Genomic DNA, 23180 nt, shown 5'->3' on the forward strand with positions numbered 1-23180 from the left:
GATATCACTTAGATGTTTATAATTTATGGTCTCAATAGATTCTAACATTCTGAAATGTTCACTGACTAGTTAGAGGTCACATTTTCAAAAAATGGACATTACGCAATTCTGTAAAAAAATTTCTTGAGTTCACTAACTAAGAGAGTAAAATAAATGGTTTAATATGAGCTATTTCAAACAAAAGTACTTCAGTATTTATCTGTTGATAATCAAGTACATTAAAGAGACTCTAGGACTCAGGTCATGTTCCAGCGTGATTTAAACCTTGGAAAATGTGGTGGGTCACAGGTATTACGCCTTCCCTAATATCTCATAATTTTCAAAATATAAAAAATAACAAACTTGATTAACAAAACACATAGGCAATTTTTATTAAAAAAAGCAATGGTAAATTTACTTACAGATTCGAAATCCAGATTTTGACACAGGACCATATCCATTCTCACTGTAAAGGGTGGTAGGGTTACCTTTCTTACAGTTATTGTAGCATTTCCCGTTTTTACAGTTCCGTTTGCAAATAGTTGGTGTGAAAACAATTTTGATTCTTTCAACACTGGTTGTGAGATTTGCTCCTGCAAGAAAGAATTCAGCAAATAAACAAACAAGTATGAGTTTCAAAATCATCATTGTTCTGGATCCTGAGAATTGGAACTAAATGGAAAGATGTTTTGTGCCACAACAATTGAGCAAAGTAGCGGACAAACATCACTCAGGACCAAGGATTGTGTGGAGAGCATCCAGCTATATCTGGACTCCCAAGTTGTTATCATAAGGCAGAGGTGTAGGTGCGTGTGGAATTTAAGTAATAGTGGGCACACTGTCAATTTGTACCAAAACAAGGAAAGGCAACGCACTAAAAGACAACATTTCTAGATAACAATCACACTACCTGAGGAAGTTCAATTAACGACGATAGGAGTGAATTAACTGAAGGGCTCAGAAGCAATTCCAAGTTCCACAGGAGAAAGCTGTGGCACAAAAACAAATTCCCTCAGAATGTTTCAGCTCAGCTGCTATGATTTATTTGATGTCAAGTGGAATGTAGACTGACAAATAAATCGACCTTACCCTTCCCAACTCTTAGTTCCACAATATTTTCCAGGTACCTATTCTCTTTCAACAACAGCAGCAACTTGCAGTTATACAGCGCCCTTCACGCAGGGTAGTGTCCCCCCGAGAGCTTTCGGGCTTTCTATTTTTGATCACAATCTCTCATCCTGTTTCTACACTGAGTAATGGTCAAATATACAGTATTCACAAATGTACAGTTCTTACAACACAAATCAGTTTGGCTCCATGCTCCTGATGGCCTCTGGATCAGGTGGATCCACTCTGCCAATTCTCCGAGGTTCACTCTGCAGTTTTCTTTTGAAACTTTAAAAGGAGCATTTTTAATATCATTAAAGAATTGATCATGTGACACAATCCTTACTAATTTTGAAAGACAGACCCAATTCTGACCTCCTGTGCACGCTGGAAGGCATGTTCAGAATGGCAAAACTGGATGTTTTGTTTCCAGCCCAATGTACAATGATGTGGAACAGACAGCATAAACCCAGTTTTCTGCTCTGAATCACTGCACTGCCAGCAGCAAAACAGCTTTGATCCAGACATTGCAACAACAGCATAAGTTACATTTGTAATATTGATTTAGTGCTGGTTGATAGCGAGCCTCAAATCGCAACTCACTCTACTCATTTAAAGACGACCAGGCTTCAGGATAAGATAACGGCATTTTGAATTATGATGCCCTCATAACTAAATTCACTATCAGCAGTACATAATGTCTAACATGAAACATAGTTGTATGGAGGAGGCGCTGGAGAGGTTTGGGCAGATGCAAACCAACATCATCGGTCAGGCTTTCAGTATATCTACCACCACCTTCTGGAATTCCATCCCGGAGTCCCTTTGACTCATCCCTTTCTTTGCCTCCTCCAAAGACCTTCCTCTTTGACTACTTTCAGCCATTCCTGTGCAGTTCCTACAATGCACATACCAGTGTCAGCCTTTGTTTACAATAAAAAAAATCTAGAAAGGCCAATGGTAGTAACCTTGTTCACTGCTGAAAAGCTGTATAAACAATAAGCTGAAAATGTAATGAATTATGAGGTTACATTGGTTTGTTAACCATTTGTTTTCCTTGGGTTTTCATATTTCTAAAGAAGGCTTTATAAGATGTTCAGCAACGTTTATATGTCAGCAATAATCTTTAAAATGTTTAATGGCTGGTATTTTGCTTTCTTACCTTTTAAGGTCCGAGATTTGTTGCAAAAGTTAAGATTTCCACTTTGTTCCTTTTTACACCCCCAATGTCAATGTGTGCATTCTCAAATCTAATTTTATAATCTTCCTGGTTTAATTCTACCAATTAAGAGTTGGTCAATGAGGCAATATAAAAAATTATATAATGGAATCATGTTAATAGGTAGAATCAATACACATCTATTATAAAGGCAAATGGTATGACAACATACTTACCTCGTGCTTGTGCATTATGATAGTTGGTTGACCTTTGTCCATTTGCGGTAAAGCGGTTGTTACTTTGTGTTTGGGTATTGGCATTAGGTAATGCATTAGACAACAGAAGTCCATTCCTATTTGATACGTGTTTTACAGTTCGTGATGTGCCCAGAAGTTGCTGAGAATTGGTTTGCTGTCTACTTCTACTTTGTGTTCTGTTGAAAGAAACAAAGTTTCAGAAATAAAATTCAAACTCTACAGAAAAAAACAATTTTAAAACAATAATCACCTGTTTACTTCTCCATGGATAACCTAAAAGTTAGAAAGTTTGATGATTCAGCATCAGAGCAATGATTAATAATGGACATATATATATATGTTGGGACGTCCTCCCCACGTGAAAAGCGCCTTACAAATGTAATTTTGTTTGACCAAAAGAGGAGCTGTCCATTGTTCTGAAGCGATTTCATACAGACCCTGTGCTGGTGGATGGGCTTCCAGGTGTATTGACGCAAACTAAAATCAATTCAGGGCTCCATCCTCCCACCAAAATCCATCAATACCCAAATAAAATTGGTCATTTACTTCATGGTTTTCTGTGGTTCATTGCTGTACGTGAATTGGCTGCTGCGTTTGTCAACTAAATACACGGTCACTACACATTACAGTAAATTCTGGGAAGCGCTTCAAGACATCATCCTGATAAGAAAGGTGATGCATTAAAAGTATTATTATTTTATTATAGGAACCATTACAGTTTAATAGTGTAGAATTACACTATCTAGAGCTTTATTGGCATTCATTATAGCATTACCTTCTGCGTCTTATTGTCCAAGACATCCTTTAATCTAGGCCAAATAATCTGACAATAATTCCATGAATTTTAATCTTGATGAAAATTCTCACATGTGGAACTTTATCAACTGATTAAACCCATTAGATATCCCTTTATCCACTAGTTTAATTACCTCTTCAAAGATCTCAGCAAATTAGTAACACATGCCCCTCTAAATTCTTGTTGATTATTCTTTATGGTTTCCATGCTTTTTAGATCAGTATTGATCGCATCCTGGATAATGCTCTGAAACATTTTCCTCCCTCATGCAGATGGTATGCCAATTGGTCTATAATTTCCAGGTTCATGTCATGTATCATTCAATTTTGCAACTCAGCCTCAATATTTTAATAAGAGAATAACAGAAACTCTTGAACGACTTGAAAAATTTGATACATGATGCACAATTTGAATTTTGTATGTGTGTATCTGTATGTGTGTGTGTGTGGTGTGTGTGTGTGCCAACGGTTTTCTCTTGAAAGATCTTACTCGAGTTCACATCAAGGCTCGATTACGGAAATTCCCTCCTCATGGCCTTCCTAACTCTTCCCTTCACAAGCTGCAGATCATCCAAAACTCTGCAGCTCGTGCACTCTCGCGCACCAGGCTCCGTGACCCCATCACTCCCACCCTCGCCCGACTCCACTGGCTCCCCATCCCCCAGAAGATCGAGTTCAAGATGCTCATCCATGGTCTTGCCCCCTCCTACCTCTCTGACCTGCTGACTTCCTCCATTCAGAGGGCTCTGGCCTGCTCCGCATCTCCTGCCCGACCCGCCCTACCATCAGTGGCCGGGCTTTCAGCCTCTCTGCCCCCACACTCTGGAACTTCATCCCACAGTCCCTTCATCTCGCTTCCTCCCTTGCCTCCTTCAGGCCCGGTCTCAAGACCTTCCTCTTTGATTGTGCCTTTGGTCTCCCTCCCATCTCTCTACCTTCCCTCACCCCCACACCACACCACCCCTCCCCCTACCCCACCCCTCCCCCCAGCCCACCCCTCACCCCTACCCCACCTTTACCCCACCCCTCCCCTATGCTCGGGTCCTGACCCCTGACTGTCCAACACTTTGGGAAGTCCTCCCGACGTGAAAGGCGCTCTATAAATGTAATTGTGTTGTTGTTGAGTTCAGAAAATTTGTAATAAGACTTCTGAAAATGTAAAGAGGATACATTATATAGAATTGTCCATAATCTTAAATACAATAAGGAGAGAATTATGTACACTTGTAAACAGCTCTTAACATTCCAATTGGACGAAACTTATTTTCTATATTTTCAACGGTTGATAATTTTATTTGTGTTTTCAACAAACCTAGATTCATGAATAGAAAAATTCACAGAATAGAAAAGTGTCACAGAAAGAAGAAAATCTTTTCCTAAGCATTTATAAAATAAGTCTGATAAGCATGAACGTGATCTCCCAGCCTGAGATCACCTAGAAGCCCATTCAATTCCTACCAGACCTGGACAACTCTTTTGATATTGGCATATCCTACTATGCTGATATCATTCTTTGTTGCACTTAGATAACTGGACAGGAGGGCAATCTACTTCCAGGAACCCGCAAAGCAATGATAAATGAATTGCTAGTATGTATATCATAGCAGAATAATGATGACTTAAATGACATTATCTTGCCCTTTGAGGAAATGACTAGCCTCTGTGTGGCACTTTCTCAAAATTGTATGCTCATGTCCTGAAAATCAACAATGTATAACATCAGAGGCACATTCTCTTTCTCATCATACTGCAGTGCCATACTCTGGTTCACTTCAAAGGCACTAGCCCAGTCTTAACTTGAAATACTTCAGATTGTATACTTAAATGGCTCCAGAAAATCATGGTGGGCAGAAAACAAGTTGCATGTTTTTCCAATATTTTTATTTAAATAGTAATCCATCAAGGGTTAGATTCAATGTTTCTACAGACTATAAAATAACATTTGATTTGTCTCAGAATCCCTTGTCTGGCCAAATAAATTTACAAACTGCAGTCTAAATTCCAGTGCATATACCCTGAAAGAGTTTCAAGGATTCTAAGTTAAAGTGAACATTTTTACATGGAAATGCTAATGCCACTCAATTCTGGCATGTAAATGGTGGGCTTTGGAAGGGTTTGAATTAAATGGCAATAGAACAGTCAATCTGAATGAAGCTCTGGAATTGTCTACTATATGGACAATAATGACCACAACCCGATTTTTGGCCTCAGGAACATGTCTGGAGTACATTAACTCTTATTTGGAACAGAAAGACGTGATGAAAATGAGGAAACAAATATGAAACAGACAAGTTGAGGCAGTCCCCAAAAGAACTGCTTCAAAGTGGCGGCCACCATTATTCTGGAGGTAGTCATGAAACTTCAGGCAAGTCTTTTATGATATGGCTGGCCATAGTACAAACATTTCAAATTCACAGAATGTTGGTCAGCAGGGTGTCTGACAAATGCAGAAATCCAACAACATGGTTAAGAGTATCCCAAAACAAATTGCCAGTTCCATGCTTCCCACCTAAACATGGAAATTTTTGTGTATTGGAATGGAACGCACATTCTCTCTCAGGAGGGGGGGAATACATCCTGCTTACCTAATTCCACAGAGTATTAGGCACAGACTGTGAAAAGCCAAGCCTTGAGGACCCCACAGTGTGCATTAAGGAGTTTAACCAGCTGAAACCACATAGCATGCCATTGGAAGCACTGTCTAGCAAGCTTTCCCACTGCCTGTACATTAAGATCAAGTTAGGGCTTTGGCTTGAGGGTTAACAGGAGCTGAATGAGAAGAAACCCGTGTCCAGCCAGAATTGTCAAGCACTTTGGGACGTCCTCCTGACATGAAAGGCAATTTATAAGTGCAATTGTATTGTAAAACAATCCTTAGAGTATACCTATGGGTTAATGCTATCAGTTGCAAATTTGCAAATGAATTCAATTTTTAAAGACCTCATATTAAAAATATTTTCAATTACTCGACTCGTTTTTGGAGCCTTGGCGTCATTCCTTTCAGGCAGCATCAACATGATTAAATGGTTGTGGTTGTGGCAAGACAATCTCCTTACAGAACATCTGGGCAACATCAATGGTATCTGCATATTTGATCTCTTTACATGTGTTCATGGACTGTCTGTGTGTATATTTTATCAACTTTAGCCTCTGCTGAGGATTTACTGTATTTGCTATGGCACAGCAGCCGGTTAAAACTTAGCTTTAAAAAAATCAGTTCTTATTAAGGTACTTAAATGATTTATTCCCCACAAGATTGTACTCACTTGCTATTTTACAATGCGCAGGTTAAGGAATACCATCTGGTTCCCATGCAAGGAAGAAAGGTTGGAGTTTTGAGAAAGAAGAAGTGAACTGTCTGTGAATATGAAAAATGCAAATATTTAGTGGTTTGAATGCATTATAGTGGTTTGGTTCACAGACATCTCTGAAAAACAGCAACTCCATAGGAGGCACATGAGCTGTTGATTGAAGTTTTCATTCATATAATGAATACAATACCATCCTCACTCCACTATGTATCCTACTGCTTTATAACCATTTTATAAAAAGTTGACTTGCAGCCTCCTGAAACACAGAATAATCAAACCAGAGTTCACAGAAGTGCAGTTTCCTGTTCACATCCAATCGGAAATTGGAAATAATACCCAATACACACGCAACTTGCATTAATATAGCACCCTTCACGCACGGCAGCCCAGAGCACAATGCTGAGCCGGGGAGGTGACTGGAGGCAATAGCTCACTCTGCGAGCAAATGTTGCTTCCTTAAAGAAAATCAAACTCAACATTTTGTGGAATCTCTTCTATTTGTTCTTTGCAAAGGAACAGTAAACTTAGACACACAAATACCGATTTATATTTAATCAGACAACAAGCAATAAATAAAAAGCTTTAAACATTTTCCTGACAATTGACCTTGACGAAATGTCTAGACATCCTCTGGGATTCAAATGATCCAAGATTATTACTGATAGATGGACTTCAGTTCGTCATTCCTTGGCACAAACTCCCAAGTGTAAAAGATAACAAACTAATAAATCCAAGGTAATTGCACTCATTTTAATTGACTATCAGGAGAAATCTAAGCTGTGTCATAAAATGGAAAGTAACATGGACAATTTTCTTTGCAAGGAGTTCATTCCAATTTTAACAAACACATATTGAAAATCTACATTGAAAAATGTATGTATATTGTTGATTACCTCTCTATTCACTACACTAAGACTGAGTTTATGTTGATTATGTCTCATTTTAGTTTGATTTTGGCAGAGTGCAATGCAAAAACTGTGTGACAAATTAACTGTCATACATATATTACATTATAATACTGTTTAGGCCACTGATGGAAAATTTAGCATGTTGAGTAAATCTACACAGAGGAATAGCCAAGTCAATCTGGAGAAATTGAGGTACTGTTCTAGTAATTAGCAAACACAAAATTTTACATAAATTAAATGCAAAAAAAATTCTATTTCTTTTTTCGGTAAAGTTCATTTATATTTAGTTTCCAATAAAGTTCCCTCAACCTAAAGTTTATGTAACTCAACCTAAACTGCCAATTGCAATGATGTTTAACAACAGTATTAACATAAGGAAAAATTGATCAGAAAAAAGGTTCTCAAAACAAATACCAGTTTGTGCCATTATAACAATAGTTAGTGCCATTGTAATTGCTATTTCTCATCGTAAAATATTTGTTGCTCTGCAATTCTACATTGATGCCCAGTATTTCTCCACAGGTTTGGTTGAGCAATATCATAATTTTGAAAATAACTGTCAGTACAAAATGTACTTTTGGAACAATAACTATCACATTGTCCCTTAATCTGCTCCAAGTCTGATTCATGTGGCAAATACAGGATTTAAAAATATATATTTTGTTTTCACCAAAACAAATGAAAATAATTAAAGGAACATTTATTTGCACCAGATTTCAAATCAGATTATTATATAACCATTAACATTTCTTCTGGGAACAGATGTTCCTAAACTAACCCAAGTACTCACATATTAAGATATATTCTATGAATTCTAATTAATTCTGTGAGTTTTAGTCCAGAAATATATTTTGCTGTAAGGATTTCAATTGTATATGGGACAAATAGTGTATAAGACCTCTAAAAACTGAAGTATACCTGTAGTGAGTTAATTCTGGTCATTGTTATCATAATTGTATTCAACTGAATATGGCCTCAGAACCAATTGAAGTTATCATAAATGCAGCACAATGGATGGTTTGAGGTGCATTAATCCAAAATAATCTACACCAAATGGAATGCAAGGATTATTATTATTAGAGATACCTTAGGTAGGTAGGTAGGTGGGTGGGTGGGTAGAAAGAAAGAAAGAAAGAAAGAAAGAAAGAAAGAAAGAAAGAAAGAAAGAAAGAAAGAAAGAAAGAAAGAAAGAAAGAAAGAAAGAAAGAAAGAAAGAAAGAAAGAAAGAAAGAAAGAAAGAAAGAAAGAAAAATAAACCCTTGCATCTGATATAGTGCCTTATCATGTCAAACCATTTCATATGATTCACTCTAAAAGATATGTGTATTTTGTATATTTTAAAACAGTGGCAAGATTTAGCAAAATAGGAAAGATCAACATCAAACTCACTTAATGTCAATTAATGCAATCTGAACCCAATTGTGCAGTTTTGAACTCTGACCTTGTAATCTGGTATTTTAAACATAATATACGCAAGTTACAAAAGGTAGAGGAATAGGGAAAATAAACCTGGACCAATGTTAACAGTGATAAATAAAGTTTACCACATTTCTTATTTAGATATCAGTTGGTAGCACTCTCGCTTCTGAGACAGAAAACTGTGAGATCAAGTCCTAACTTAGGCCTTTGAACTCATCATCGAGGTTGGTATTCCACTGCAGTGTAGGCTGGGGGAAATGCTGCAAGTGCAAGGTGCTGTACTTCAGATGAAATATAAAACAAAGGTCTGAGCAGACAATATGACATTATTCAAAATTGAAGGCCATTTGTCCTGACTCTGACCACATCCCTCATTCAGTTTTTTTGCTGTTTGTGACACTGCTGCGTGAAAATTGGTAGCTATATTTGTCTACAAAAATACACAGTCACTGGGTTGTACAGTAAATGCTATGAGATGTTTCAATGATGCGAATGGCTTACCATGTCAATTGTATGTTTTATTATTAAATAATCAGATTAAACTATGACCTGCCAGGTGGCAATAATAATAGTCTTGCACTTCATATAGCGCTTTTCACTCTTCTAGACGTCTCAAAGTGCTTCACAGAATATACTGTAATGTGAATTGACTGCATGCTATGTGGCTGAAACACGGCAGCCAATTGCGCACAGCAGAGTCCCACAGACAGTCGTGAATTGATAGACCAAATTATTATTTTTTTTAGTATTATTATTCCCGGTAAAGCAATCTGCCAATTGACTAACAACCAGGTTCCTATTTACTGCTGGGTAAACAGAAGTGTGTGGAGTAAGGAAACTTGCCCAACATTTCGCCCTGCCGGGAATCGAACCCAAGTCTCTCGCTTGCGAGGCGAGTGCTCTAACTGAGCTACAGGACTCCATACCTCTTGAGTAACAACAAAGGTTGTTTCCTTTTCAAGTTTAAAGGTATTTAAGATTGTGCACCAATGGTTATATAGTCCAAATATCGAATGTTGCCCAATATTTTCTTGATACATCTACCTCTAAATCTAATAACACGAAATCCTTTCAGCTGACAGGAACTTGTCTTGTTCCTTTTTTGAAACACTTTGTAGTGCTTTGTTCTACCACATGTGATGGAAGGTTGTTCCAGATGCCTATCACTAAAGTAAAATGCTATTCTCTTTCTTGAGAAAATAATGACAAGGTTTTTGTACTGACTCCTACTAACCTTCAATTTCAACTCTAGGTTTAGTGTTTGTGATTGACAGAAATTCACAATTGAAGTCTGAAAGCCAGCACCGTAACTTCACCTACTGAAGCACAATTGAAATGTAGTTTGCTGAAAACAACTCAACATAAAATCAAATGGCAAGAATAACATTTCAAATTATGGACTTTAGGTCAGTCATATCCTTAGGAAAATGATAAATACAAGGCAGCTCCAAGTCATGGAAAGTTTTGAGCTTACTTAGAGATTTTTTTTCCATTCTCAGTCATCTTATCAGAATTAAGAAGTAACTCTCCCAACACACCATCTGGTGGGTACGTCAACCAAGGAGCCAGCAATGGCAGCATCCTGTTTGAGTGGTGTTTGGGGGTTAACCAGAGGGTGAAGAGAAATCATTGGTACCTGACTGGATGTTTGCAACTCTAAAGTCTCATGAAATAAATATGTATTTATTTAGCCTTGCAAAACAATAACCTGAAGGCATTTACACAAGGAAAAGAGGATAATTTTCAAGATTTAGGATTAAAATATGAAACATCATCAGGATAAAAGATTAAACAAATCATTGATGTAGATAAATGGCAGTAGCACAGCAGAAGAGAAGATAATCACACTCCAGTGATTATCGAACAGTGAAAAGGTTAAAAAAGATCCTGACATGCAAGTCTTATAGGAAACAAGCTGTATATCACTACTACAGCTTTATTCTACCCAACCCCCCACTGAGCTACTTCCTCTTGTCTGAACAAAGCTCTGATGTTTAACTGGCTGTGATCAAGGCACACTTATTTAATTACCGTAGCAGGAGGCTTGAGCATAGCATTGTTTTGACAGCAGGGCACTGCAGAGATGCAATGTAAACTGAATGAATCTTTAAATAAACAGAAACTCTAAAAATTGCCAAAAAATCAAAACTTTTAAATTTCATTCTCCTCTAGCACAGAGTGAAAGTTATTGAAATCAAATTCCAATATTATAATATCCTCATAAGGAATAATGGCAACAAAAGCATAGAAATATGTATCACTGCTTATCTGTCACAATTAATCCATGACAGGAAATTAATATTTTTCACAGCCTATATACAATCGTCAAATCAAGAATCATTTTTTTAAAATAAAATTAGTTTGGGAATTATTTCTTATATTTCTTTAGAAGATACTTTAGTTTCCAAAAAAACTGACCCAAAGTACATTTGAAAGATATGTCAATTATAAATGCAAGTTTTATGATGCATTTACTGAAAAGGTATCCTCTTCGATTCCAAAAAATGGAAATCAGATCAATACCAAAACTTAAGATAAGGCCTCTGTCTACTTTGAGAAACTGAAGAAAATTATGTATACATAGAATCAACTCCAGATGGGGAACATGTGAGTTTGTAGTTTTTGAAATAAGAAGTTGTATGATTTGACACCTTACTTTCCATTAAATCATGCTATTTTATGATTTTAAACAATATTTATTTTATCTTGCTTTTTACAAAAATCACCATTGTACAACTGAGTTATTCTACTACTACTAATTACAGTGAATTTCATGTGCATTTATAATAGTAATGAAAATTATATTATAAATAAATTGCATTATGGACAGAAAATTAAATTATAAGCAAAGCAATTCACAACAAATATTTCAAATGGCAGTAACATTTTTTTTGTCCTTGTTGACAAACCCCGAGTATATTCACAGAGCAAATGGAACCAACGTTAATGCTGGAAAAGAGGAGCCGTGGTCTGTTTCCTTGTGTAAATACCTGCAAGCCATGCCAACATGGCAAACACCAAATTCCCTTTAGTCTCATGGGATTTTAGAAATGCAGACATCCAGTAAGGTGTATTAGTTTGCTCCAGCTAGCCTCGTGCATCCACTCACAGGCAGAGAGGATGCAAGAAATATTGATCCTTAGTTGAACTCAAAGAGGGTCAGAATAGATGGTGGAGAATCACTTCCTCACTCAGGTAACCAGCGCAGAGACTGGAAAGTCTTTTCCTCAAAGCAAGCTCAGGAAGAAATGTGATTTTAAACATAGTCTCCTATTGTTGTAGCTATTATGCATTCATACATTCCTGTCATGAACCTTTCATTTATTTAATGTGGCTAAGTTATATTGTGCAATAAACATGAAAATATGCACCTTCATAATGAAATATGACAAAGGATATGTAATACAATGGAATCAATATGAATATATAAAAATATCAAGTCACTCAGTTATAATTTTTATTATGACTGCTGACATTTTCTTATAAACAGCAATAGTAGTATGATATCGGCCAACTGACCATACATGTAGATTGGTGCCATCAGAACACAGTGAAAGATCATTCTTTGAGCTTATAGTTTGGATTTGTTGTCAAACTGATCTTTTTCCCCTTTAAACAACATTCCTTAAAGACAGCTGTGACCTGGACTATTGAACTGGACACATTTACTTGGATTTGTCCTTAAATGACTTGGTTCCAAAAAATACTGTCTCAGTGTTTCCTCTTTTACTTTTGTGATTCAAGTACTCATATCATTCATTTGACAGGATGTATATACTGTAATATAAAAAAATGTTCACTCACTCCATGGCTGTTTGTGGAACATTGCTGCAGTCTTGATAGTACGGATATTTAAAAGAGACATTAATTCTACAGATCAAGGAAATCATTCAGACTTTGCTATTGCAGTAAAATCAGCAAATGTGCTAGGTCTAGGAACAGTTTGTTAAGCCTAGGTAACATGCTCTGCCATCATCATCATCAACAACAAATTGTACTTATTTAGCACCTTTCACATCAGGTGGACATCCCAAGGCACTGATCAATCTTTGTTGTGCATTTTTGGTTTTTCCTAAAATCTGCGAGCGTGTTACTTGAGTTTTCCTTAAGAGTCAGTTTTTTTAAAAATTAATAAGTAGGGGACTGCTGGAAGTCATAGGAAACACCAGCTGAATCTTAAAACCATTTCTGGATGATAACAAGACAAACAATTTTACAGGATCAGGTCACCTGGTCAATATGTTGAGACTTGGTAGTTTTCTCCTCAGTTTCTCTCATTGTTGCCTTGCATTTAAAATTAAAAAAATGTAGCGTTCATAACAAGCCACTGGCAGCTGCCACATCACATCCTCCCAACCTTTCTCTTGCAATCTTGTTTATCAAGGGGATTAAGTGGGGTATCAATTACATTAGGAAGATCCAAACAGCTTAACTCAGTGTATCCCAGTTAGTGTGGACTACTCGCAATGGACCACCTATAACCAATTACAATACAAAATATTAACTATAGGAATATTTTATTGAAGACTACTTTTTTCATTAAATAAAGCTGTTACAATTAGACTAAAAGCAGTCTGCTATTTCACCTTAATTAGATCTAGTAAGAAGTGAGTAATTGAGTCCCAGTTCAGTTTCTATGTCTGACAATATGTTTAAAATGTAAATTGTTTCAATGACATTGATGGGAAAAAAATGTCTGGTCCTGGTTGTGAGCAGAAGAATGGGTGGATGAAAAAAAATATAAATAAAAACATCTCCTTACTATTTAAAATTCATTACTTGTCAGCACTAATATGAGAAGCAGCATTTGGACTGGCACCACTTACAAAGTACAAAGCCAAGGATGTAATCACAATTATAATCCTTGCATTTGATATAGTACTTTCCACATAGGTAGAATGTCTCAAAGCACTTCATAGGATTAACTGTAAAGTGTAGTGACTGTGTATTTTGTAGGTGAAGACGGCGGACAATTTATGCACAGAAACTTATCTTAGAATAATGTCTAAACTATATTATGGGAAATGCACAATGCAGAATACCTGTATCTCACAATAATAAAAAAGCCAAGCCAATTATGCACAAGCAGCTATGAGGTATTTCTCCAGTTGAACTTTGACAAGACAAAGGCCTTTCCGCTTGGCTCTCGTCAGCGCCTCCTCACCTCAGCCCTGACAGCATCACTATTCACGGAACCAGTACGAAACCTTGGTGTCCTGTTCAATCGTTAACCATCCTTTAAACCCACATCTGTGCCAAGCTCCATGAACCGATCACTCCCATCCTCACCCGGCTCCACTGGCTCCCCATTCCTCAGGGGATCCAGTTTAAATCCTCACTGTCATTTTTAAAGCCCTACATGGTTGTGCCCTTCCCCACCTCGTGACCTATTAACACCAACGTGTGCTCTCCCACCACTTGGCAGCCACTGGCCTCTCCATGTCTCCGGCCCTGCCTGCCCCACCATTGGCAGGCGGGCCTTCCGCTTTTCTGCTCCCACCCTCTGGAACTTCATCCCCGAATCCCTCCACCTTGTCCCCCTTCCGCCCCCCATCCACCTCCCTTGTCTCCTTGAAGTTTCATCTGAAGATCTTCCTCTTTGACTGTGCCTTTGGCCAACCTTCCACCCCCACTCCCCCTATTTTTCATTCCTCTTGATTCCAAGCCCCAGCTTGGGTAGAAACCCTCGACAGTCTTCAAACATAACTTTTAAATTAGTTCTTCTTCTTTTATAATACTAAGTATAGCTTGCATAGGATGTTAAGGAGTCCCAACAAGTCTCCCTAGAATCTTTTGAAAGGAATTAAAGCAGTTTCCGTTCAAACAGAAGTCCCACCGGAGCTATCAAAATGCTTTATTGGTCTTGAACTACAGGGCTTACATTTTCTTTGAGGAAATACATGTCTCCATGCCTGCACACAGTAGCTATATGTGCAAATGATTAAAGTAATTGCATTTGAAAGGTTTTCTTTAACTCCTCTGGAGTCTTTGTAATGTCATGTTTATTCTTTGATGTTTCACTGGTATATCATATAGTGCAACCCACTCAAACTGTCTTCTTCTCAGAAAGTTCCATAAAATAGCTATCTCATAGTGTTTCCATTTTCTAAACTTTAACAGGCATGCAGTGGCATTTCTGGGTAACTTCAATCTACTGTGCCTTTTTGCGCTTAATATTTTTTCAAAAATCTATTTGTGTTAGCTAGTGAAATAGAATGACATTTTAAATAAAGGTGTCAGTTCAGTAAAAAATGCTGCAAAAAGCTATATATTTATAAAGCCTTTTTGCTACAAAATATGTGACTTGATCATTATATTTCGTATTGAATACAAAATATGGGAACAATAAAGTAAAACAGTACCTGTACCTAACATTTCTAAAACAATTACCAACTAACACACAGGAGTCTTTGGTGTTAGTTGGTAATTATTGTGATCTGTAATCACAATAATTACCAACTAACTACAATGACTATATTTGTGGCATTTCTTAATCAGAGAAAGAGGGAGAAAGGCAAAGATAGAGAGAATGTTAGAGCAAGACTCAGAGAGTTAATGGCAGAGAGAGAGGGCACAATGTGTTACTGCAATGACAGTATGATATTCCTGGTTTAGTAGCACTAATAGTCCATTTAAATTTACATGATGTACAATTGGCTGCACTGTTTGCTTATCCATAATGGGGACAGTTCCGATTAGTCCACAAGTCATTTTCTGCACCTCCCAGTGGCTGCTTCAGGATTAGCAGAATTCTAAAGGTAGTTTGCTTCCCAACTACTTTGAAAGAGAATAAAACAGAGGTATAATTAACATAGAGAGAAACAAATTCAGTTTAAATTAGATTTTCTCTTAAAATCTAACAGAAAATGAGTCCCCAAGTTTACAGTTTTTAGAAAATATTTTATGAGGAACATACCTCTTCGATCAGGAATGTGGAACAAATGTATTGTGCAATTGTACAGCCCCATGGGACATCTTTTGTGCCTGGTTATGTGGAAAGACCTTTTCAAGAGAAAATGACCCCAGAGCTGCTTCTCTGCAGCTCTTCTAATAGCATTGTGAAATAGAAGCTGTAAAGACAAAGTATCTGGGCTATAAGATTTCATCCTCGGGCTCCCGCTCAATAGAACAAGGGGTCACCACATGGAGCCAAACCTTCACGTGCAAGTGCCTGAATGAAGTGCATTACACCAAGGAGGATAGAGTGAGGGGGGATGTTGGAGATGGCAAAGGCAACAGAGGAAGAGGGGTTAAAATGAACTATATAAAAAGAAAATTAATTTAAAAAAATATATAAATATATAAAATATAGGATTCTTCATCACAATTCCTGCTAGCGGTATACATGTATGGACACAAAATGATGTAAGTATCAGGTTCGGATGTTATGTGCCTTCGGTTAAATAACCAGCTGACACATACCCAATCAAGGCTCATACATGAAAGATGCCATTTAGGTGAAGTACTGGAGAATAATAATAATAATCCTTGAATTTAGTATAGCGCCTTTGATGTTAGGGGGATGATTGATGCATGTGGAAACATGCCCTAGGAAAAGAAAAAAGGAGATAAATTGTTTTATTATCAGCCATCTAATAATAACAATCCCTACATTCGATATAGCCCCTATAATGTCAAGAAGATCTCAAAGCACTTCACAACATTTCAGAAAAGTGCAGTGACTATGTGTTTGTAGGTGAATACAGCAGCCAATTTGCATAAAGCAATTTGTCACAAACAGCTATGAAGTGAACAACTAATTTTATCTGGAGGATCATTACCCAAGACGCTGAGACAAACTCCTTTTCAAATACAGTAGTACCATAAGATCCTGAATGTCCACCTAATAAGGGAGATAGGACCTTAGTTTAAAATCTAATTGTGAATGCAGCTCTCCCCCCTACACTACACTGGAATATCAGCATAGATGGGGGACTTGGACCTACAATCTTCTGACCCAGAAGCAAAAGTGCTACAAATTATACTGGCTGACACCTCAGTCGTTTAAATCTGAGAACAATCTCATCAAACCCATCTAAACAAGATGCATTAATTCTGTTACAAGACAAAAGCAACACTATTAGGATACCATCAATGAGAAAAATATGACTTAAATCTCTCGAAGACCCGGCCAAAGAAGACTTGGGATTTCTTGTATGTATCATCTCAATATATGAAAATACTCCATCACGCCACCAGTAGCTAAAGGGCTAGAATTGTGTCCAAGTAAACAGCAGAAAATTAATAAAGAATTTAAAATATATATGTGTGTTTTTTGAAAAACTGACCGAGTAGCAATACCAATAATGTTAGACTGCTAACTTAGAAAATGTTATCTGCTTAGGATCAAGCCTGCTGGTATTGCTCAGGTCAGTTATGGTAGAAGTTCTCACATCCTTTTGTGACCAATTCACTTTACAGTATATTCTGTGAAACGCTTTGAGATGTCTCGAAGACGTGATAAGGCGCTGTATCAAATGCCAGGATTATTATTATTATCTCATACTATCAAAACAATATAATTGCCAAAAGCATAGAAGAGTCAGGGTAATTAAATTTAATTATAAATTTACCTTTTTTTAAAAAGAAATGAACATATAAGTTCTAGAAAATAAATATTTCAAACATAAGAAAACATCTTCACCCAAATATGTTGGAATTTTCTCTGTTTCTGATCCACTGATCATAATTTGACTGCATCGCTCCGGATGCATCAGTTTGGATCAATGGGTGGCACTCTTCAATCTAGGTCAAACATTTTCACCCCAACATTTGAGCTCATAGCCTCGATAGACACACTAGTTCAGGACAGGGAGAGTGCTGAAATATCAGTAGGGCTGTTTTTCAGATGAGATGTTAAACAGAGTTCTCATCTGTCTATTCTCAGTTGTTAAAAGCCGCTATAGCACTATCCAAAAAGAGAAGATAGTTTCTCCTAGTGGTCTGGCCAATCATCCTCCAGAATAATTGATCAACCACCTCATTACTGTGCGGCCTTGCTAGCATAAATTGCTTCCATGTTTGCCAGCAAAAAGGTCATTCTACTTGACCATAATAATCTGTGAAGCTTTTTTTGACTTTTCGATGAGATGCACTATAAAACTGAAAGTGTATTCTTTCTAAGGAACATTTTGCTTCAGCTTTGCTGCAAAATCTGAATTCTATATAGCACTCTAAAGAAGGCCAGAGCTTTACTTAAACCAGCTAAGATTGATGCCAAATCATGTAACGTTTACTGATGTTCCATGACTAATATACAAGCTTGCCAGATCCGCTCAGAACCGTGTGGATGTTGATGATCCACTATCCCAAAAATAATCATATTTTATCATCTTACAACTACCGACCCTTAAGAAAGAACATCAATGATGAAATCACAGGAAAGTGGAGAGTTTATAACAGATTACACTACATAAATCACTTGAATTTTCTTAGGGAATTTCATCATCCTACAAATATGTATTTCTTAATTCCTATTGACCTAGCATTCAGTTTCTCACTGGTTGCCTTCAATAGAACTTCCTACAGAAATGTAAGCAGCATCTTCAACAATTTAAAACTAAAGTTACAAAAATATACCTTACTAATTTAAAATGTTAAATAGCTGATATTTTGTGATTGGGAAAAAACTTTAACAGCCATTTTTTAAGCAGTGAATGACAATATATTATTACTTAAAATATAAAATTTAAATTCTAAAAGTTAAGCAATCAAACCAATGATGCAATGTTTACTGATTAGCCAAACCCGGTGCATAGGTAAACATCCAAGGCTGTGCACTCCACCTGCCAGCCCCCATCTCCGCAACATTGCCCGGCTCCGCAACTGTCACCACAGGCGCTATATAAATGTAATTTTGCTGTTATTGTTGTTGTAAACAGTAGTAGAGATGACTGAAAAGCCTCAATGGGCTTTAAATTCCAATAGCTAAATGTTAATGGAGCAAAGAGATCTGGATTATGTTTGCGTATTGGGACACAATACTTTGGGACACGCTCCCGACGTGAAAAGTACTATACACATGTAATGTGTTGTTGTTGTTGTAACACCAGTCATCTGGGTCCAGAAACCATTTTCATAACAAGACCCTGACCCTATATTTAGAGTACTGAAAATGGCTAAAATATCTTGTTTGACCCGGAACTGTCTTTTCAGCCTCTCAAGAGGAATTTGTATCAAAGGCCTTACTGAAATCCAGATATACAACATCCACAGCTTTACTTATCCTTATCAAGCTCCCTCGTCACATATAAATAATAATAACAATCCTTGCATTTGATATAGCGCTTTTCACATCTTCTAGACGTCCCAAAGCGCTTCACAGAATATACTGTAAAGTGAATTGACTGTATATTTGTGGGCAAACGCGGCAGCCAATTGCGCATAGCAATGTCCCACAAACAGCCGTGGTTTGAAGTGACCAATTTATTATTTTTTTAAAGCAATTATTAACCCCAGAAAAGCGATCCGTGAATGACTAACAACTGGGTTCCTACTTACTGTTAGGTAAACAGAGACGTGTAGAGTAAGGAAACTTGCCCAACATTTCTCCCTGCCGGGAATCGAACCCAGGTCTCTCACTTACGAGGTGAATGCTCTAACCGCTGAGCTATAGGACTCCCTCTTCTATGATATTTTTTGTACACAGTAGTTGATTGGGGAATTTCATCAGATATAATAGCCTGCAATTCAAGAAGCACCAATTTGTGCTCTCAATACTTGTCCATTTTCAATCTGGGAACAAAAATCAGTGAGTAGAACATTCACCACTAAGGACATTAGGCAGTAAAAGATGTAATTTATGTTCAACATATGAACTTGACAAATGCAGCTGTGCTTTAGCTTGCTTTATTCATTTTGCCAACAGTAGCATGTTGATCTAAATTGGCTGTGATTTGCAAGTCCATATTTAAGATTAACTGAAAATTGGCAATATTTTGACCAGAGGGTTAGTCATATAAAACCCTCTGAGAATTCCATGCATTGCACCTATACATGAAAATTCCAGAGATGTTTAGTGGAGTGCCGTATCCTGCTTATCTAATTCCGGAAAGTATCACGCATAGATTGACAGGAGTCAAGACTTGGGTGCATTGGGGTGAGTTGGGGTGCTGCTGGAGTATATAACCAGCTAATACTGCAAAGCTTGCAATTGAGAGCACTGTCTAGCAAGATTTCCCGCTGCTTGTCTAGCTAGGATCACTCTACCCTTTAGGACTTTGGCCTGCAGGGTTAACAGAAGCTGAATGGAAAGAGTCTCTGTTACCAGTACTGGTCTGCCTTTCCAAGTCCTGCCAATGAACCTGCCAAACCTGGCTGTGTGTCATCAGCAGTGCCTTGGGGTACTGTAGATCTGCTCGGCTCAGGAACAGGATTGCCGAGACCACCACAGAGGATAGGCTTGATTCTGACATTCCGTTACCAAACATGTCATCTTGGAGCCAGTTCAGTTCCAAGAAGACCCTTACGCTTACATTACATAAAAATGTGGGATTAACAGTGTCATAAGCCAGATATATATTTACTTTCAATATTTAAAGTATGACTTCTTGTTTTCTCATAGGAGGAACATGTCCCACCAAATAGCTAAGCACCATTGTGGTTGAGAGAAATGGTGCACAGTTTAGCCTCCATCTAGTGGTCAAGGCAAGAACTTATAAAACTAAAAGTAATCAAGCAGATTCAGAAATTAGCAGATCTGGGAGGGAGCAATGTGTCAGCAGACAGATACTCCTTCAAGCAACCAATTCTTTTCTAAGTGGATACAGAAGGTTGAGTTTTCATTGAATATTATAAGATTAATAAAGTCATTGACCAATTTATCTGGAAAATTATTGGGCAGGACACAGGGAAAAAAATTCTTCTATTTGAATGGAAGTGTCATGGGTTTTTTCATGTCCACTTGAACAATCAGGTAGGAGCTCAGCTTTCATACTAATTCAAAGGATGGCACCTCCAACAATACACCTTCACCCAGCCCTGCCCTGGCGTGTCAATCAGGTCTATAAGATCAAGTCTATAAACTTGAACTCACAACCTTCTGATCCAGTGGTAAGAGTGGTACCAAGGTGATACCTAATATAATATACTGTGTCTTAATAAAATAATGTAAAATGTGCCATCCTAATATATATAACACTAACTGAACATGAATTAAAAAGCTACTTACTCAGAACCCTGACTTTCATCTCCAGTTGAGGTCTTATGTCTGGTTGTTGAAGAAGTTTCACCTATACTTTTTGTGTTGTTCTTTGTTCGTTTTTCAATTCTGTGGACCATGTTTAAGTATGAGCCAGATAACGAAGAAGAGAAGAGTCTTGATGAGATAGCACGGCGATGAGATATATAATGTTGCTCTGGGACAACTTCTTCACACCTAGAACCTTGGAATCCAGACCGGCAGACACAGACCTGAGGTCGTGAGCATGAACCTCTGTTTTGGCATGGTGGGGCACAGACAGCTGTTGAAAATATCAAATTAGAAGAATCAGTGCTCTTGCTCAAGTTGCCAGAAAATTAAGTTTTGATTTATAATTTTTCCATGAAAGTTATCTTTAGTGCAATTTACTGACCAATATGGATTATCTGATATGGACATGATTGTCCATTGTGCAGCGTCAAGGATCAGATGCTATAACAATGTAGCAAAATCAGTACTATATTGCCACTGAAAAATATATTTATTCCATCATATTTACTGGTAAATAACTATTATATTTGAATAGGTTTTATTGCTATTACAAGCAATGTTGTCAAAGGGCAGCGTACAGACATTACTAGATTAGAAATGTGTATCCACATTGGTATCATGATATCTTCAAGGGCTTCACAAAGCCACTTAATTCCACAGAAGTTACTGTTAGCTGAACAAGGAGAGATTGCTAATGATGCCATATGATAAATCAAGGGTAATGGGTTTATAGGACAGTCATAATGAACTGAGTCTGGAACCCTCATAATAAAATAAGATGCATTTGCCATCCTCAAGTTCTAGAGAATGTGGAGAAACAGAGTTTTTGTTTGTCAATTCGAGCCTGAAAGACACATTCCCTTCCAACTCCATCAGAATGGCGGGATCCAAAGTCGGTTTGCAGATTCCCCTTGACTTGTCAGTATGCAGGTCATAATATTAGAGTGGCAATTAGTCGGATTCTGGTGAGTTTTACTCAGATACATTTCTTGAATTAAGCCAGTAACCGCTAACCAGCAATCTAATGCTGTGCTCTATGGGCCCAACAATTGTGATGACATTTGTGGAAGGGGACGTCACAATCAATGTCTTCAGTTATTGACCTGGCAGAATTGTCAATACTGTGGTAATTAAAATAGGTTGAAAATTTCGCTCCTAGATTCACAGCAAAAACAATCACCACTAGTAAAATAGCACAACTATAAATAGACTAAGATTAAAATTGTGTTTTAAAATTTGTATAGGTCTGTGGTTTATGATTAAAATTGATAATCTAAAATGACGAGAACATTTTTAAAAAATCATGAACCCTTTTCTCTAGAAAGACGGTGAGATGCTCTTACCTTAAAAGTCACATTTAGTTTTTCTAAGCACTTGTTCTCGCAAGCCTGAACTGAAAATATATTTATGAGCCAAAATTATATCAAACAATTATTTAGTATTCATGAGGAGCATAAATTATCAAGTTTGGACTAAAGATGGCCTACCTTCCTACATAAGAAGCTGTTTTATTTCCAAAACACAGCAGCACATAATTCACATGGCTAAGTTCATAAATAACTGGTGAAATGTATCTATAGAGACTAACCTTTATGTCAATCAATACTTTATTAATTCAAATCATCAATTTACACTGCTATAATTGCAATGTGTTCGTAGCCAACAGAATTTAACCTCGAAGTATCAAAAGCCTCATAAATATTAAAACTCCAGAGCCTTTCAATAAATGCTTTTTAATATATTTATTATTCTGTATCTTGGCAAAAACAGATAAAAGAACATCTATTTGAACAAAAAATTCTGTTAATTTAAGCAGTACATTGTTTGGCGCCAGAACACCAACAAAATCCCAACTATTTTTTAACAAGATAGTTGTTAAAAGAAACAGAGGGGAGGTTAGGAATTTTTTTTCACCCAGCGAGTTGTTGGGATCTGGAATGCATTACCTGAAAGGGTAGTGGAAGCCGATTCAATAACAACTTTTAAAAGAGAAGTAGTGGGTATTTGGGGAGGACAGGATTGCAGGGCTATGGAGAGAAAGCGTGCCAGTGGGAT

The 23180-nt window shown here is 37.2% G+C and overlaps 1 protein-coding gene across 1 annotated transcript in view; it reads right to left on the bottom strand.

Annotated features, from left to right (window-relative positions):
* Positions 1-23180, bottom strand: part of LOC103189902 (latent-transforming growth factor beta-binding protein 2) — a 132995-nt gene that overhangs the window by 82643 nt on the left and 27172 nt on the right. Inside the window, exons 3-5 of the mRNA XM_042338097.1 lie at positions 21105-21396; positions 2482-2678; positions 402-572 (exon numbers count right to left, since the gene is read on the bottom strand). Of these exons, the coding sequence (XP_042194031.1) occupies positions 402-572; positions 2482-2678; positions 21105-21396 (660 nt within the window). The remainder of the gene's footprint in view (positions 1-401; positions 573-2481; positions 2679-21104; positions 21397-23180) is intronic.

This window comes from Callorhinchus milii, unplaced genomic scaffold, assembly GCF_018977255.1.
Source record: "Callorhinchus milii isolate IMCB2004 unplaced genomic scaffold, IMCB_Cmil_1.0 Scaffold9, whole genome shotgun sequence".
Classification (NCBI taxonomy): domain Eukaryota; kingdom Metazoa; phylum Chordata; class Chondrichthyes; order Chimaeriformes; family Callorhinchidae; genus Callorhinchus; species Callorhinchus milii.